Source organism: Onychomys torridus, chromosome 11 (assembly GCF_903995425.1).
Source record: "Onychomys torridus chromosome 11, mOncTor1.1, whole genome shotgun sequence".
NCBI lineage: Eukaryota > Metazoa > Chordata > Mammalia > Rodentia > Cricetidae > Onychomys > Onychomys torridus.
In genome coordinates this window covers 8,992,384-9,011,688 of record NC_050453.1, presented here as the reverse complement: position 1 = coordinate 9,011,688, position 19,305 = coordinate 8,992,384, and the positions used below count along the sequence as shown (strand labels likewise).

Sequence of the window (19,305 nt, the reverse complement as noted above, 5' to 3'; positions counted from 1 at the left end):
TAAGTCTTTAAAATTTTAGTGGATATTTTATACCTGTAGTCCATCTCAAGTCAGATTGGCTACATTTTAATTTTCCAGGTACCCCATGTGACTTATGAATTGGATGATACTATTCTAGACCCTCCACTTGCAAACTGTATGGTTGTGGGGGAGTGATCAATCCACTGTGAGTCCCTATTTACTCTCCTATAATATTGTGCTATATAAAATATAGTTGGGGCTAGAGAGGCTTTTCAGTGGTTAAAAAAAGCATACTACCCTTGTAGAGGACCCAAATTCCCTTGGAACTTGAGTTCTGAGAGGCCCAACACCCTCTTTGGGCTTCTGCATGCATTTTGCTCATATGTACACCCACACCGATACACACACACACACACACACACACACACACACACACACACGTAATTAAAAGTAAAACCAATCTTTAAAAAATACATCTACATCTGGGCGCTGGTGGTGCACACCTGTAATCCCAGCACTCGGGAGGCAGAGGCAGGTGGATCTCTGTGAGTTCAAGGCAAGCCTGGTCTACAGAGCTAGTCCAGGACAGGCTCCAAAACTACAGAGAAACCCTGTCTCAAGAAACCAAAAAAAAAAAAAAAAAAATGCATCTACATGAAAGGTTAAACGTGAGAGCAAATCAGCTGAGAGCAGGGTCTAGTGACAGATCACAGCTACTATTGCCATGCAAAGGAGTTCATTCAATGAGCTACTTTTCAATAATTTGGGTCTTGTCGTGTCCTGTTGTGTCATCAAAAGGCTAGTCCACAGAGCTATGAAACATCCTCAGGGATGACTGATGGCTTGATCCACTTGAAAGATATGGGTCTGGAGAATTTTATACATTTGAGTATAAACTGAGATGGAGATGTGAGGTCCCAAGCTACAGTCTGGAAATGAAGAGTTTGTTACTGAAAGGACTGCCATGACCCAACACAACAGGCATAAGAATATCAAAACGGATGCTCAATGATGAGTCAAAACAGAGCTCAGGATTTCCCCTCATGGTTATTCACAACAAGTAGGCAGACATACAAGTCAGGTATTCGCCTCTTCACTGGAAAGTAAAGAAACATCTGGGAGTGTAGCACAGCCATACTACATACATACTGAATGCCCTGCACTACCACCAGAAAGGAGAAAAGGAAGAAAGGAAGGAAGGAAGGAAGGAAGGAAGGAAGGAAGGGAGGAAGGAGGGAGGGAGGGAGGGAGGGAGGGAAGAAGGAAGGGAGGGAAGGAGAGAGAGAGGGAGAGAGGGAGAGAGGGAGAGAGAGAGAGAGAGAGAGAGAGAGAGAAGGAAGGAAGGAAGGAAGGAAGGAAGGAAGGAAGGAAGGAAGGAAGGAAGAAAAGGAAGGAAGAGGGAGTGATACAGTTAGAGAAGGGAGTGATGGGAAATTTCTAATGTTTTGGGGACTGCTAGGTGGATGTTTTCATTGTCTGGCCTGTATACTGCCCTTTCCTTCTCACCCATCAATCAGTTGTGCTATGGAGTGGGGTAGGTGACAGATTTTGGCTAGCTCACTCTACACAGAACCCCAGACTCAGGCCAGAGCGAACTGCTTCCTCCACTAAAGCTCAAACAAAATGTGATGGCAGAAACAAGTGACAAGATGGCAGAGAAGGGACCCACTCTCTAGTCTACTTCCATGCTCTAACTGGTGGCTTGTTTTTGTGACATGTGGACAGCAGAATGGGCACCAACTAAGTTCTTGCATTAGACAAAGCAAGAAGAACAGACCAAGTCTCATCTACTTTCTCATTAATTCTACTTATTAAGAGGCAGGCAACTCACTTGAGAAGTGGGGTCCATAGGTAAGAACCAAGGAGAGCTGAAAGCATGGGGTGTGTGTGTGTGTGTGTGTGTGTGTGTGTGCGCATGTGCGTGTGCGTGTGTGTGTGTGTGTGCAGTGCTGTGGGTAAAACTGAGACAGAAGTAACTGCTCTCAAGCAACGACCCCAGAGTGCACATGGCTTTTGTTATATCTGGCCAGCTCAATAACTATCCAAGTTATGGGGCGACAGGGGATCCTGTCTAGACCAGTTCTTTTGGCCTTGGGTTTGGCAGAACACAGAACTAGAAAGCCTAATCATGGCCCAAATATCTCTGCATTTTTTTTCCCTGGTAGACAGTCAAGCTGGGTGGAAACTAAATCCCAAACAATTACCAAATAGTAATAAATGAGAAAATAAAAAGACAGCAAAGCCTTTCTTCGGTTCTTGATAACTATGTCCTGGCTCTGAAGCCACAGCATAGTATTTCTGAATTGAACAGCTGTGTGATAAAAAGCACAGTAGACGGCTTTAAGCACAGCTTTTCCAGTGTACACAGTCACCTCACTAGGTCACATGTGTTTTCTAGTCTCAAACATGATTCTTTAACAGGAAGAACACAGCAACATATAACTGAAATAATTTATTTACCACTAGAGCACCACAAAAACCAGACATACATTGTGTTAAAATACAGTATAATTGGTCATCAAAACACATAACAGCTATTCTTATATTCCATTCTTTAAAAACCATGCCAACCATAAAATTGTACTGTTGTTTAACACATACAATCTGCTGCCCCGCCCATATGCTAACACACCCCTGCCCCCTCCTACAACCCCTCCCATGGCAATATTTACTAATAGGAAATAAAGACCTGAAGACCCCACAGACTTTAAGAGGGAGCGGGAGAGAGATTCGAGAAACTTATAAAAGGAGCAGTCAGTGCATTCAGAAGGAGAGACAAAATCATACAGAACAAAAATGTCATTTTATCTGAGGGAAACATATCTGTAAAATTAAGAGGGGGTATACAGAAATAACAGAAAAGTGTAAGGGAAGGAAAATGAACACACAGGCAAATCTGGGTTTGTGTTGTGCCTGACACAAGGGTCATTCACCAGCACTTGCTCTGTCTCTTTTTTGGCTTGTAAATCCTGTTTTTTGTTTTTAATGAATTTTGAGGAAAGCCTCCCAAACAAGTATACCATATCAAAGACTTTCTCTCTGTATTCACACCTCACTGTGTTACCCTTCAGGTAAGACCATAAATATTCCACTCTTTTGTGGACTAGTTTGTATCTTGAAGCTACCTAAGTGACAAGGATACCCTGGAAAGCCCACCATCAGGTCCCCCCTCTCAAAGATGGGACCACCCATTTCCTCAAGCCAAAGCCAACCTCCACTGTAGAGCGTTCTCACTCAGATGAACAATGGAGAATTTGGCTTGTGCTTTTTCAGCCTTCAAAGAATTTCTTTGAAAATCTGAACTTCAGGGAAGTTAATGAAATGATGAGTGCTGGCCAGAACGTTTTCCTCCTTTGAAAAACCCAACCAAAGTGCGTCTCTTTCAGTTCTCCCCATAGATCCAAAAGCGTGATGAAAGAAAAAGGTGGGTTTTTTTCTTTTTAACTGTCTGCTTTTTAACAGCAATAAAATTCCACAAATATATGAATTAAGAAAGCCAGAGAAACTTTCCCTAGCCCAGTCACCAAGATTCTGAGTTCAGATTCTTAAACCGTCTCTAAAACTACATTTGTGCTCAATTCTCTGTTTTCACACACCTCCATCTTTCCAGGAGAAGCTTTGTCATCGGACCTGACTGGTTAGTCCTGACACAGAAAAGATGGAGGACGACTGTAGAACTCAAGCATATCTTTTTGGTTTTGTTTGTATGTTTGTTTTTGTTTTTTATCTTTTAGAAAAGAAAAGGAAAGGGAGAAAAATGGACCTGGGTATCTTATGTCATTGAATGGACAATACATAAAAGACAAGCAAAGAAGATATTATTTTTAAAAAAATGAATTTGTAGTGCAAGTCGAAATCTAGGGGTTTTATTCAAAAATACTGGCCACCTAAAGGAAACAAACATACAATCTGAATGACCATTAAAAAAAAAGTCCAAATTTAAGTTCAATCTAAATCATAATCATTATTACAGAATATCAAAAATATGGTAAGGATCTACATATTACATATAAAGTAGTTAATGTTTTGATTTAATAGTTTGTAAAACAGATCTGCAGATGTGTTTTCAATTATGCTGGCTTCTAGACCCATCTATTTTAACAGTATCAGTGTGGTTACATATACCAAGACAAAGGGAAAAAACCTGTATCGGAGCTCTCCAGCCACTTCACGGTCCAAAGTCTGACAAAGTACGTCAAAACAGGTCAACATTTCACTGGCTTGCTTAAACTGGCAAAGAACCATTTACAAGTAAAAGAAAAAAAAAAAGCCCTCTCCCAGATTCCCACTGACTCCAGGCTTTCTTCCTTAACAGGCCTTCTCAGTGTATGGCCACCTGTGAAGCTTCTGCAGGCAGTTGGTGCACAGCTCGTGATCTTGGGGCTTCTACACTTTTGCAGACTTAAACCCTCTCTATATAAGGACTCATGGGGATTTCATCCTGTTTTTCCAGCTCGTTTGAGTTCAAATTCCTTAAGCCATCCATGAGTTTGTGGCAGAGCATTTGGTCTCCATTTTATACACCTGTTTTGTTTTCCAAGGGCAATGAAAGGTTCATTATATAGTAACACACAATAAATAAGCCACTGTTAGCTCAGAGGAAGGGACAGGGGGAAGGTGCCCACTGCAGAGCAATACAGAGAACCAGGAGAAGCACGGGCTGAAGTGTGGGTGGAAACGATACGTACAACTCCACTGAACGGATTTCCTGTTTTGTTTCTCTTTCACATAATTAACACTAACAAATTCTTCCAGTGTTTATTTTTTCCTTTAAAACAAACAAACAAAAAAAAGATGTTTTCTTTTTGTGTCTCTCACGAAGTAGGCGAAATGCAGCCTAGAGCCTCCCGTGGGATTTCGTTGCTGTAATCTCAGGTGCCAGTTTTAACAGACAGAACACAAGCTTGCAAAATGTTTCAACTAGTACCGCTTTCTCTCCGGTCTTTTTTTTTTTTTTTTTCTTTTCAACACTGACGAATGAAAACCCCCTCGTGTCACAGACATCATCATCGTCGCTGTCATTGTCATGCATCATTGTCACCGTGATTTTCGTGTCGTGGCTTTTCTGAGGACCTTAGCTGCATTTACAAGACTTGACGATCATGTTGGAAAGTTGTTCGATCTTGGGTGTGTTACCAATGTAGTAGAGGATGGTCAGTGGCTCCAGATCTTGGGACACACAGCAAGGGGAAGCAGAGGCTTCAGGATTTATGGTGTTGTACAAACTGAGGACCTGAGTGACACAACACAGGCACACACACAAGCAAGTGATTAGTTTCATTTGTTTTCAAATTTGTACTTATGTGCATGTGTGTGCACCTGCAAGCAGGGGCCAGAGGTTGATGGTGGGTGTCTTCTTCAGTCTCTCTTCACTTCATTATCTGTCTGTCTATCTATATCTATCTATCATCTATCTACCATCAACTAATCGATCTTCAATCTATCTATCATCTATATATCATCTATCTACCATCTGTCTATCTACCATCAACTAATCAATCATCAATCTATCTATCATCTATATATCATCTATCTACCATCTACCTATCTACCATCAACTTATCAATCATCAATCTATCTGTCTATGTATCTATCTATCATCTATATCTCTATTATCTATCTACCATCTACCTATCAATCATCTATGTACCTATGTATCTATCATCTATCTATCTATCTATCTATCTATCTTGTCTATCTTATCTATCTATCTATCTATCATCTATCTATCTATCTGTCTATCTATCTATGTATCTATCATCTATCTATCTATCTATCTATCTATCTATCTATCTATCTCAGGCTGGGTCTCTTGCTGAATCTGGAGCTTGTTGATTTGGCTTAGGTTGGCTTGGTCAATGAGCTCCAGGGATCCTCCTGTTTCTGTCCCTCACAGTCTGAGGTTATAAGAGTACATCACCATATCTGGCTTTTATGTGATTGATGGGGATATGAACTCAGGTCCTCATGCTTACCGCATTTTACACACTGAGTAACCTTCCCAGCTCAGGGCCATTGAGTAGGCAATCTCAATTATTTGTTTTCTTACCTCTAAGTTATGGTCAGACTGACTGGCTGTGTCCTTAGCAATGACAAATTTAGACTTTCCCATAGGCTGCCTTTTGTTCTTTTTGTACATATTAAACAAATGGTTCCATTAAAAGTTAGAATACACACAACTGTTTGGTTAGCAGATTTTCCTATTATTTTTCCAAAGGCCTCAGGCCTCCTGATATTTGGTCTTATTTCTATATAAATTCTATATAAACCAAGGTTTCATGAATACCCATTTTACATTCCCACATAGATTAAGAGCTCCGTAAGTTCAGAGACTCTGCTCACTTTGTTTATGTCTTGTAACTCTAGGAAGTCTTGTCTGGACAGTATACGACTCAAAAGCTAAGGGACAAAATGACAAATAGAGGTATAATAATTCGTATAAGAGCTGTAATCGACCCTCAGGTATAGACAGGATGCCTGCAGCAGGACATCTTCCTGTCAAATGACTCCGCAAGCCAATGAAATGTCACTTACATTTTCTTTTTTAAAAAATCATTTTCCTTACAATGACTTATACGCACAGTGATGTTAAGAATGGAGAAGAGCCGGGTGGTGGTGGCGCACACCTGTAATCCCAGCACTCGGGAGGCAGAGGCAGGTGGATCTCTGTGAGTTCGAGGCCAGCTTGGTCTACAGAGCTAGTCCAGGGCAACTACAGAGAAACCCTGTCTTGAAAAACCAAAAAAAAAAATAATAATAATAATAATAAAAATAAAAAAGGAGGAGAAGGAAACATGAAAGCCACATAGATTCTTTGTTTTGTTTCACTTTGATACAAAGTCTTCCTTTGTAGCCCACACTCTGTAGTAGACCAGATTGGCCTTAAACTCACAATCCTCCTCCTGCCTTAGCCACCTGAGTTCTAGAATTACAGGTGTGCACTACCCTACCCAATTAGTTAACTTGTAGTTCCAATTGTTTACTTTCTTCTATTTTGCTTAAATCAATAATAGCAACGGACCCTCCATTAACATTTGTCATGCTAAGTGGGGATTACCAAGTTCAAGAACTAAACACCTAGTCCAACAATAGAAGAGAAAGCGCTGTACATGGGTCTGTAGTTTTATCCCATTCTCCATCACAGGAGTGTATGGCTCTTATTGATGGAAGTGTGTAGGCTACCCAGTGATGACAGAGATATTTCCAAGGATGCCATTAATGTGTTAGTCAAACAAGTGACCTTTTCCTCGAGATTCCCTGGGATGTTTTCATCTGAGGACAAGAGACCTGTTGAGCACAGCAACACTGATTACTTTATTAGGCTACCCCTGGCTTCTTGGGGAACTGTCCAAACCACATATTTGTGACCATGACAGTTATTCTTCCTTCTCCTTGAAAAACAAGCTTGGCCTCAGCCTTCACACACTCCCTCTGTGTATCAAGGAGGAGAATTACGTTTCGACTTGGCAACTGGGCCCTGCCCGCGTTACAGCTACTGCCGCTGCAGTCCAGATGAAGCAGGCTGGCCAGGGAGCTCAGACAAAGGGACGGCGTGAGCCAGCTTCCCTCACATGGCCAAGCACGTGGTCAGCCCTGAGTGCCAAGCCTACAGGGGCACTGGGAAGATGACTGGAGGAGGGGAAGCCATGTTTGCTCATTTCAATTCCAGTCCAGGCAGGCATTTAGAAGTAAATAGACCTCATATTCCACTAGTTCATAATTTTTCATAAGCAGGAAAGGGCCATTTTTAATAACACAGAATTGTCTAAAATAATTGATAACCCCCAACTCTTGAATTCAGCCAAATGTGATCTCTCTGGCAGCAGATTCGTTTTCCTACCCTGCAGTGAAAGCAATGTTTCTAATGCCTCTTTAATAAGGAGATTTACAGAGCATAAAGAGCAGAATAGAAAACCTCTCCTTGCTGCCACATTTTAGGAATTAAGCTCAGAAAGATGGAGCAATGGAGACTGGGTTATAAAACAAGCAGGGCTGCAATCCAAGCTCTGGGCTGCCACTTTTTCTGCTTTCATCTTAGGCAAGACACCCACACAATCTAAATCTAATTTCTTTGTTTTTAGAAAAATTCTGTTTGAACAAGACCATATCTGGTCTTCCCATTTCTAAAATCCTACATCATAAGCCACAAAGAGGAAGCCCATGGATGAATACATCAGTAAATAGAAAACATTGTGCTCATCTGGGCTGGGGACGTATGGCATCCAGTCTTGGGTCTTCTTGCTGAGTTAGTCCTCTGTCCTCACTGAAGAATCTTGATAAAATATTTAGCTATGTGTTCACTTTGGGTCCTAGTCATAAATATTTATAGAGACAGAAATGGTAATGCATGCCTGTAATCCCAACACTTAGGAGACAGAAGCAGGAGGATTGCCGTAAGTTCAAGGCCAGCCTGATCTACATAGTGAATTTCAGGACAGCCAAGGCTACACAATGAGATTCTCCATCAAAAAAAAAGCAACCACCAAGCCGGGCAGTGGTGGCACACACCTTTAATCCCAGCACTTGGGAGGCAGAGGCAGGCAGATCTCTGTGAGTTTGAGGCCAGCCTGGTCTACAAAGCGAGTTCCAGGAAAGGCACAAAGCTACACAGAGAACCCTGTCTCGAAAACAAACAAACAAACAAACAAAAGCAACCACAAACAAAAGAAGTTATAGAGATATCCATTTTAAATATATACGCTGTATTTCACAACAACCATTGAATTTGGCATTGTTGTTATTGTTGTTGTTGTTATTATTATTATTAATATCATTACTGACTTAGGCAAGAGTAGGAGAGACGAATAATTCAGATACGTACCTTGGTATGCTGAGTGTCTGAACTCCATAGATATGGGCATGCCCCAGCACAGAAGTTAGCATTGTACCCTTTGGGTTCATGGATCCATTTCCACCCAAGATCCCTCTTGAAATCAATATAAAGAGGGCGAAGACAGCAATTATCCTGCACATTTCTGTTAAAAGAAGAAGTAGTGGGGATTTTGGAGTTGATTTCACATGTATCTCACCCTAACTCAAAAAGATGACTCATTAACTCATTCTACTCATAGCAAACACCATGAAACTGGCTAGGAGGTTCTCTTATCACCTTACACGATGTCAACAGTGAGACACCATGAGGCCCTGGACTACTGTCCCAGATGTATTCTATATCATGGCCTTTTTGTCTATGACCTGGAAAAATCAATATTCATCTTCAATGAATTAAGAGTAAGCAAGAAGACAGTTGAAAGGGGCAGAGTCTTTCCTGCTGAACAAATACCATTTAGTCTCTACTGCTGTTTTGTGCACACAATGGACACAATATTTTCAGAGAGCCCCTGGAGGCATTTCCCTTTGAGAATATATCTTATGATTTACTACTTATTGGCTAGATCTAGGAATGAATCAGAGTTCAGGAAATATGGAGTCTTGTTGCCATAATCACTGTTTCCATCAACCAAAATGTCCTCCTCTACCTGTGACCTATGACATGGTGAGCACCTCATGAAGAGGCCCCTGCCCCTGATCCACAACTTCTAAAGCAAGGAGTTCTCCCCCTACAGGAAGCACAGAAGGTCATGCATGCATCTTCCCCTTCAGGGATTCATGCAAAAGTGGCCAACAAATTCTTGCAGCTCAAAATACTCCATAAAATTCTGGCAAACAGACTCCAAGAACACATCAAAACAATTATCCACCATGATCAAGTAGGCTTCTTCCCAGGGATGCAAGCGTGGTTCAACATACTAAAGTCCGTCAATGTAATACACCATATAAACAAACTCAAAGAAAGAAACCACATGATCATCTCACTAGATGCAGAAAAGGCATTTGACAAAATCCAACACCCCTTCATGATAAAGGTCTTGGAGCGATCAGGAATACAGGGAACATACCTAAACATAATAAAGGCAATCTACAGCAACCCAACAGCCAACATCAAATTAAATGGAGAGAAACTCAAAGCAATACCACTAAAATCAGGAACAAGGCAAGGCTGTCCCCTCTCCCCCTAGTTATTCAATATAGTACTTGAAGTTCTAGCCAGAGCTATAAGACAACATAAAGAGATTAAGGGGATACAAATTGGAAAGGAAGAAGTCAAGCTCTCCCTATTTGCAGATGACATGTTAGTATTCATGAGTGACCCAAAAAATTCAACCAAGGAACTGATACAGCTAATAAAAACCTTCAGCAACATTGCAGGATACAAGATCAACTCAAAAAAATCAGTAGCCCTTCTATATACAGTAGACAAACAGCCTGAGAAGGAAATCAGAGATACATCACCCTTTACAATAGCCACAAATGTTATAAAATACCTTGGGGTTACTCTAACTAAGCATGTGAAGGACCTATATGACAAGAACTTTAAGCCCTGAAGAAAGATATTGAAGAAGATGTCAGAAAATGGAAAGATCTCCCATGCTCATGGATAGGCAGGATTAACATAGTAAAAATGGCGATCTTACCAAAAGCAATCTACAGATTCAACGCAATTCCCATCAAATTACCAACACAATCCTTCACAGATCTGGAAAGAATAATACTTCATATGGAAAAACAAAAACCCCAGGATAGCCAAAAGAATCCTGTACAATAAAACAACCTCTGGAGGCATCATAATGCCCGACCTCAAGCTCTACTATAGAGCTACTGTAATAAAAACAGCTTGGTACTGGCATAAAAACAGACATGTGGACCAATGGAATCGAACTGAAGACCCTGACATTAACCCACACACCTATGAACATATAATTTTTGACAAAGAAGCCAAAAATGTACAATGGAAAAAAGAAAGCATCTTCAACAAATGGTGCTGGCATAACTGGATGTCAATGTGTAGAAGGCTGCAAATAGATCCATCTCTGTCACCGTGCACAAAATTTAAATCCAAGTGGATCAAAGACCTCAACATAAATCCAGCTACTCTGAACCTGATAGTAGAGAAAGTAGGAAGTACTCTTGAACGCATTGGCACCAGAGATCACTTTCTAAATATAACACCAGTAGCACAGACACTGAGAGAAACAATTAATCAATGGGACCTTTTGAAACTGAGAAGCTTTTGTAGAGCAAAGGAAGTGGTCAACAAGACAAAGCGACAGCCTACAGAATGGGAAAAGGTCTTCACCAACCCCACATCTGACAGAGGGCTGATATCTAGAATATATAAAGAACTCAAGAAATTAGACATCAAAATGTCCAACAATCCAATTAAGAAATGGGCTATAGAACTAAACAGAGAATTCTCCACAGAGGAAGTTCAAATGGCTGAAAGACATCTAAGGAATTGCTCAACATCCCTAATTATCCAGGAAATGCAAATCAAAATGACTCTGAGATACCACCTTACACCTGTCAGAATGGCTAAGATCAAAAGCACAGAAGACAGTTTATGCTGGAAAGGATGTGGAGCAAGGGGAACTCTCCTCCACTGCTGGTGGGAATGCAAGCTTGTAGAGCCACTTTGGAAATCAATATGGCGCTTCCTTAGAAAATTGGGAATCCATCTCCCCCAAGACCCAGCTATAGCACTCTTGGGCATATACCCAAGGTATGCTCAATCATACCACAAGGGCATGTGCTCAGCTATATTCGTATCAGCTTTGTTTGTAATAGCCAGAACCTAGAAACAACCTAGATGCCCTTCAACTGAAGAATGTATAAAGAAAATATGGTACATATACACAATGGAGTACCACTCAGCAGAGAAAAACAATGACATCATGAGGTTTGCAGGCAAATGGATGGATCTAGAAAAAAAATCATTCTGAGTGAGGTAACCTAGACTCAGAAGGACAAACACGGTATGTATTCACTCATAGGAGGATACTAGATGTAAAACAAAGATGACTAGACTGCTACACAACTCCAGGGAGGCTACCTAGAAAACGGGACCCTAGGAAAGACCCAAGGATCACCCAATGACAGAGAAATGGATGAGATCTACATGAACAACCTGGATGACAGTGGGAGTAATGAAGAGCAAGATTTGAGGGAAAGAAAGCTTAGGGGATCAGGAGATCCCAGCTGGATCAAGAACAGAAAGGGAGAATGAGGAATAACAGACCATGATAAATGAAGACCACATGAGACCAGAAATAGGCAGAGTGCTCGAGAGGTCCCCAGAAATCCACAATGATATATCCTCTGTAGTCTGCTGGCAATGGTCGAGAAAAAGCCTGATCTGACCTAGTCTGGTGATCAGATGGCCAAACACCCTAACAGTTGTCTTGGAACTCTCATCCAATAACTGATGGAAGTGGATGCAGAGACCCTCAGCCAGGCCCCAGGTGGAGCTCCAGGTGTCCAACTGTCGAGAAAGAGGAGGGTCTGCAAGAACGTGAATTGTTGAATCCAAGATTGCAAAAAGCACAGGGACAAATAGCCAAACGAATGGAAGCACATGAATTATGAACCAAAGGCTGTGGAGCCCCCAGCTGGATCAGGCCCTCTGGATAAGTGAGACCATTGAATAGCTTGATCTGTTTGGGAGGCATCCAGTCTGTGGGACCAGAATCTGTCCTTAGTGCATGAGCTGGCTGTTTGAAACCTTGGGCTTACTCAGGGACACTTTGCTCAGTCTGGAAGGAGGTGACAGGACCTGCCTGTACTGAATCCACCAGGTTTAAATGAATCCCCAGGGGTGCCTTGATCCTGGAGGACATGGTAATGGAGGGGAGGGGCTGGGGAGAAGGTGGGGGTGGGGGCGGGAGGGGGGAGGACAGGGGAACCCATGGCTGATGTATAAAATTTAAAACACATAATAATAAAGAAAAAAATTATTTATTAAAAAAATTCTTGCAGCTCAAGGTATGGCCATCAGCCTTCTTGTACCATCTTATTTCTATAACTCAGAAAGAGATCAGACCCCAGGTGAAGACTTCACATAAGTGATGTAGCCAAAATCTCAAGGAAAAGAGCAAAGAGTCATCAGAACTTATCAGAACCCAAGCACTTCAGAGAGACTTGAAGAAAACACCTCCGGGTCTAGTTTTCTCCCTTCCCACCTGGTTCATTGCCAGAGAGCTAAGGACCACAGCACAGAAAGAACTGTTGGAAGTCCTCAGGAAACCTCAATGATATGGCTGCCTAAACAAGACCTGAGCAAGGACAGCGCCAATTGACATGCCCATGGATGGGGTAAATGTCACGGGGCCCTGCTCCTAGATGAACACCTATAGATGATCAATGATAGCTAAGAGATGAATTAGTCTTCCCCAGACATGTACCCCCTTATTGGTTATCCAACACAAAGTGATCAGCCTAAAACATATATAAATAAGTAATACTAAGTAGAGTAAGCAGATTGCATTTATTTGTTTATTTGTGTGTGTGTGGGGGGTGTGGGTGTGGGTGTAGGTGTGTATGTGTGTGTAAAACAATAACAATCAAAGAAAAAGAAGCCATGAATTTGGGAGGGAGCATAGGATAAAAGGAAGGGGTTGGAGGGAAGAAGTTATGTACTATAATTATATTTTAATAAAAAATAAAATGTTTAGTTAGTCCTTGGGGAGAATGCTGTTATGAGATTCAAAAGCTTTACTGTCTCTACAAACTGGCCTTGAGCAATGACTTCAATTCAGGTCATTATATGGAGGCAAAAGCAAAGACAATGCAGGGGTAAACAGATGCATTTGTTTTTATTTTCATTTCTTTACCTAAAGCAATAGGTGGCGTCCAAAGCGCGCTTCTTCCGCCGGTTGGACTGTTGTGACTCCAGTCTGTAGGAGGGCAACAACATTAGCAGGAGATGTGGGGTCTTCCCACTGTTTTTTTTCCTAGTGGACTTTATAGTTTTCTGATCACCACTGGTATATGTGGAGGTGCCATCAATACCTTGAAAAAACGCATTTGGGTAATAAATATTTAGCTTTACCTTTATCAAATACAAGCAGCAATATTTATATCATATAGTTTCCCCATGTATACGGTCACAAACAACAGGGATGACTGCCGCAGCTGCATCGACTGGCTATCATCAATCCCCACAGAAACAGATATGGCACAGTGGGCCTCCCACAAGCAACAATGAACACATCTAAATGGGCCTCTTGTCCGATGGCAGCTCTGTGTTGAAGGCCAGGGCTATTACTGGGAGAAGCCACTACAGAAGAAGTCTTTGACCTGTGGTCCCAGGGCAATCTAGGCAGTTTATTTTAGTCCATCCTCAGTGTGGGCTGTGTTCAAGCTCTCAGCAACAGAACACACAGCCATAGAGCATGCCTTGTCGCTTGCTGGTTCCCTCTTTTCCTGAGACCGTCAACCCAGAAGACTTTCCTAATGGGCATAACCCGAGGTGCAGCTAAACGGCCGTGAACTAGGTTCAAGTGAAACAGAACTCACCCTTACCTAATGCTATTTTGGGAAGCTGTGCAGAAAGAGCTTTTTCATTTATTTTATGGCATCCTCAACACTTTTCTGATTCCATCTGAGATTTAGAAACTTGAGCTCCCCAAAGCATGCTCGAGAGACTGCCAGTTTAAGCATTTAATCTCCACTCAAGAGAATCGTGGCTAGGTTAGAGACCAAAATAAATCTCTACACCTTCAGGGAGTGTTTTTCCATGAGCAGGGGCCACTGAGGATTTCTAAAAGTGGATTGAGGTCCCAGGTGAGGTTATGAGGGAAGGCTGGCAGATGCCACAACAGTGTGTGGCATGGACTTCCCTTTCACCTTCTCACCCAACAATTCTCTGTCTCATAAGTCAAGTGGCATGCATCTTCATTTACTCCATATGTTGATGACTTCAACTCAAAGGTGAGCAGGAGAAATGAAAGACTCATTCTGTGTTTATTAGCTGCTACAGAAACCAGGCAAAGAAGCCACATAAGGTAGTGGGTACAGGCTAGAAAAAATTGGTGCATCCCAACACCTGGAAGGTGACTTACAGAAACGGAGATGGGAGACAATTCTTTTCTTTGGTGAAATGTATTTATTGATGCTTGAAATTTTGCTTGGGGGGGGGTGTTAGAAATGGATTTTTTTGAATCCTTGTTAACTATTTCAATATCTCAGCAGATAGGAAGCTGGTTTGTTTAAGTGAAGAATTAAGGGCTTAGTAACTGAGCAGTAGTTCGCAGGATTACTTAGCTAGTTTCGTCACTAGGCATGAAGCAGTGAAAATCTGGAGTCCATTCCTTTCTTCCAATCCTTTCCACGTAAAAGAAAATATTTTAATTTTATCTTTTAATTGTGTGTGTGTGTGTGTGTGTGTGTGTATGTATGTGTGTGTGTGCGCGCGCGCGCACACGCGCCCTTGAGTGCAGATGCCCTTGGAAGCCAGAAGAGGTCGCCAGGTTCCCCTGGAACAGGAGTTATAAGCAGTTGTGAGCTCCCTGGTGTGTGTTCCGGGGACTAAACTCAGCACCTGCTCTTAACCACTCTCTCCAGGCACATTTCGTACTTTCCTCTCTCTCCCACCAAGCAGATCATCTCCCAGATGAACGGAAATTTCCACCCTTCACCAGACAATGCCATTTTCACATGCGAACCGACTCCGCCCCTCAGAAGTGATTCTCAGAGAGAGAAGAAAGCTTCAGTTACCTGCAAATCTCGCTTCGAGCTCTTCACTTTTATTGGGGATGATGTAATTATTCGATGGCACGAAGGTACAGCAAGGGCAGTGCAAACTTATCTTGAATCCCAGGTTCCTGTCTGGAAAACAGAAAGTTAAGGAAGTCATTTGTACATGTGCTGTCTACGGCTGCAGTCCAGTCACGCGATGCTGGGCCCACGTCTAGGGCGAGACTAAGGAGGTGCAGTGTAACCTTTGTGGTGAAGCCACTCGTGCACGGCGTCGGTCACATCGAAGGAGAGCCACTCGCCCTCCGCTCTTGTTTTCACAACCTTGCTATCGATGTAGCGCTGGGTTGGGGACGTTAAGTCTTTGGATTTGAGGATCTAGAGAGAGAAAAGAACAGGAGAAACCGCTCAGCTGGATGCTAACACGATTACCAAACCCAAACCAATCACACTATTCCAAGTCATTATTGATGTTTAGCTCCGAGCTTGTCTTCACGCATCACCATCCCGACAGTGTGGTTCCGTGCATGACAGCATAATACCAGCCATTTGTTCTGAAAAGTACAACTACGAAATCCTGTGTGTTTTGATAAAGATGCCAGCAACCATAAAGTCCAGTGTCGAAAGAAAAGTGACAATCGTTATTTTACTTTGCTGACAAAAGTTCTGTAACAATATGCCATATATACATATATATATATATATATATATACATATATATATATATATATATATATATATATGCTATGAAGTTTGTGGCTTTGTTGTTCTGTCTCCTTACTTCTTTAATTTTGGGATCTAGGAGATGAGAGCACAATTCAGAAGACCCGCACCCTCCCTCCCAGGTTCCTGGATTATAACTCTTCTCATAGAGAGAGAAAGGGCTTGCCCCTGTTTCCTAAATCTGCTGGCATTAAAATACGTGTCCTGCTTTTGAGTTAAACCTCTGGCTGGGATTTTGACTCTCAGTGTGATGTGAGATTTAGGATGAAATCCTGAATCCTGCCATCTCAGAAGGACTTTGGGTAGGAATGGTCTGGCACAGTGTGCCAATGAGAGTCTGAAAACAGATCTGCCTGAGCACCAAGACTTGAGGAAGATAGAGAAGGAGCTGTGACAGGAAGCTCTGGGATTTCAATGGGAAGTGTACATCTGAGGCGGTTTCTATAAGTCTGTTTTAAAATGATCATGTTTTATGAACTAAACTATGACCTAAGTTTCCCGGAGCTCTAGTTAATCCTATGTGCAGCCCATGGCTTGTCCTTCAGCAGTACTGAGGGGCTCCAGCCATAGTGATGTATACAGATCTTCCTGATTCTCAGTCTACTTTTTAGGGTATTTCCTTCTTAGGGATTTGGTCCCTCTGGTAAATCGTAAGCTTCTGCAGATCATGGGGTCATGCCATCAACTTGCAGCATTTCAAAGAGTAACACTCCACTGATTCAACAGTTACTAAATGACTCTAGATATCTAGTAGATAGATTTGTTCCATGGTAAGCTGCAAAACCAAAGCATTGTTAATGCATTCCTCCCCATACCCACCCACCTGCACACACACACACACACACACACACACACACACACACACACACCCCTTCACAGTTTGCTTCAGATAATATGGCAACAAATGCTTCCTGGGATCTTGGGAGTTAGAGTACATTCACCCCAGGATTGATAAAGTACTGTGGAGAAGAAAGAAGCCGGAGTTGGGGCTGTAGCTCAGTGGGAAAGTGCTTGCCTGGCATCCCCAGACTAGAGAAGGAAGGAAGGCGGGGGAGGAAGAAAGTAAAAAGGAGGAGGCAGGACGGGCAGAGAGAGGGAGGGAGGGAAGGAGGGAGAGGAAAAAAAGGATGGTACAAAAGGAAATAAAAACAAAGTAATAAAGGAGGGAAAGACAGAAAGAGGGAAGGAGGAAGGATGGACAGAAGAAGGGAAGAAAGAAAGAAAACAGACTCATACATTTCCATGCTCAAGTGTCTTCATGACCTTTGGACAAACATACTCCACAGGCCTGTCCCAGTGGACAAACCCCACTAAATGGAAGAATGTAGGGGTAATCATGATCCTGTAAGAGGCAAGAAGCTCTTTTTACCAGTTAAAGAAAAAAGTGAATACGACTAGAGGGCTGGGTACAGTGGACTCCAGGTTTAACACATGCTATTTGGTTTAATTTAATCCTCCAAATTTTCTGTAAAGTAGATTAAGCAAATGGAAAATCAGGGAGGATCCAAAGCCCGCCCCACCCCCAAGCCATTTTCCCACTTTGTCATGACGATCAGAGTGGGACTATAGGGTCACAACCCTTTTTCACAGGATAGAAAGAATTCAATAATCAAAGCAAAAATCTTTGAAGAAGATTATAATAAATAAATCTTGATGCAGGCAGAATGCATACCTAGTTGACTGAGGATGACAGAAATCATTAAAGAAGCAGCCCTGCATCCATGAGTCCTCTGTGGAGAAGAGCTGTCTTGGGCGAATAAGACACAACTTACCCAACTGAGAAGAAGGGGCACATGCGCCCAATATGGGGTAGGAATGATACAAACAAGAGGGGAAGTGGAATTCCATCCACTTCCCTGATCCCTGACTGGCCAACGGTATGGAGCATGCCCAGACTCATCCTTCAGCCAGGGACTTTTCTCCAAGCAGGCCTTCTAGGAGGTGCTGCATTGTTACGAGGTAATTTGCATACTTTCTGTGCTTTTAAAAGCTTATTCATCTGCATATAAGTAACACTTAGGGCTACTATCCAGAACAAAAACTCATTTTCATTGTTGAAGTAATTATAACTAAATTACATATTATATAATTATTTGATACTATGATAGAACAATTTTATGATTATAATTTTTTTGTTTTGTTTTGTTTCTTGAGACAGGGTTTCTCTGTGTAGCTCTGCGACTTTCCTGGAACTCATTTTGGAGACCAGGCTGGCCTCGAACTCACAGAAATCCGCCTGCTTCTGCCTCCCAAGTGCTGGGATTAAAGGTGTGCGCCACCACCGCCCGGCCTATGATTATAAATTTTGAATGTAAAGTTAAATGTATATCAAATGTCTATGATATATATGACTCATTTACATGATTCCATCTACACACACATATGCATATACACAATATCTAGTCTCACTGAGGACAAGGATATCACAACCATATTAACCAAATGGATGAAAAATGGGTTCTAGCAAATTGATAGAAAAATTTTTATTCTCTTTATATTTCTGTACATGTGTGAGCATGTCTGGAAGCACTTGTATCATGGTAGGTGTGGCAGGCAGAGCACAGCTTACAGGTGTCTGTTCTCACAACCACTGTGTGGGTCTCAGGGATGGAATTTAGGTCAGCAGGGTTGGGGGCAAGCATCTTTGTCTGCTGAGCCACCTCACCAGCCTATTGATGGGGAATTCTGTACCTTATAGAGGAGTAAATCTACATTATCCTGATTTCAAGAGGGGGCATAAAGGATAGTGAAGGGACTCTGGTTTTTTCTGTTGTGAATCCACTGAAGAGTTAGGGATCGCCGCTTCCTCAACTACAGAGCACTGCAAGGCTCAGTCAATGGACAATTCACTTTTTAAAAAAAAGTCAGAGAAGGGCATGCTGGATTGTTTTTATCCAGGTTTAAGAGTCATGAAAAGGCCACATGTCAATAACCCCAAGAAAGACAGGAGGCCATGTAATTCCGAGACAGAGAAGTGCTAGTTTTTCTTTCTGCATCAGTCAGTGTCTTGAACTCTCCGGACAATGACTTCTTAAATTCACTCACAGTCCTAACTCCACTCTTCTCCTGTCCTGAGCAGAAACAGGAAAC

The 19,305-nt window shown here is 42.1% G+C and overlaps 1 protein-coding gene across 3 annotated transcripts in view; it reads right to left on the bottom strand.

Moving 5' to 3' along the window:
* Positions 1-2,398: 2,398 nt before the first annotated feature.
* Tgfb2 (transforming growth factor beta 2) overlaps positions 2,399-19,305 on the bottom strand; it is an 89,590-nt gene continuing 72,683 nt past the window's right edge. For 2 of the 3 annotated variants that reach the window (XM_036202070.1, XM_036202071.1), the window contains 5 exons: positions 15,738-15,870; positions 15,514-15,624; positions 13,629-13,806; positions 8,783-8,936; positions 2,399-5,194 (listed from right to left, as the gene is read on the bottom strand). In XM_036202070.1, coding sequence (XP_036057963.1) covers positions 5,036-5,194; positions 8,783-8,936; positions 13,629-13,806; positions 15,514-15,624; positions 15,738-15,870 — 735 coding nt within the window. In that variant the 3' untranslated portion in view covers positions 2,399-5,035. The remainder of the gene's footprint in view (positions 5,195-8,782; positions 8,937-13,628; positions 13,807-15,513; positions 15,625-15,737; positions 15,871-19,305) is intronic. The other variant, XM_036202072.1, reaches the window with a different exon arrangement.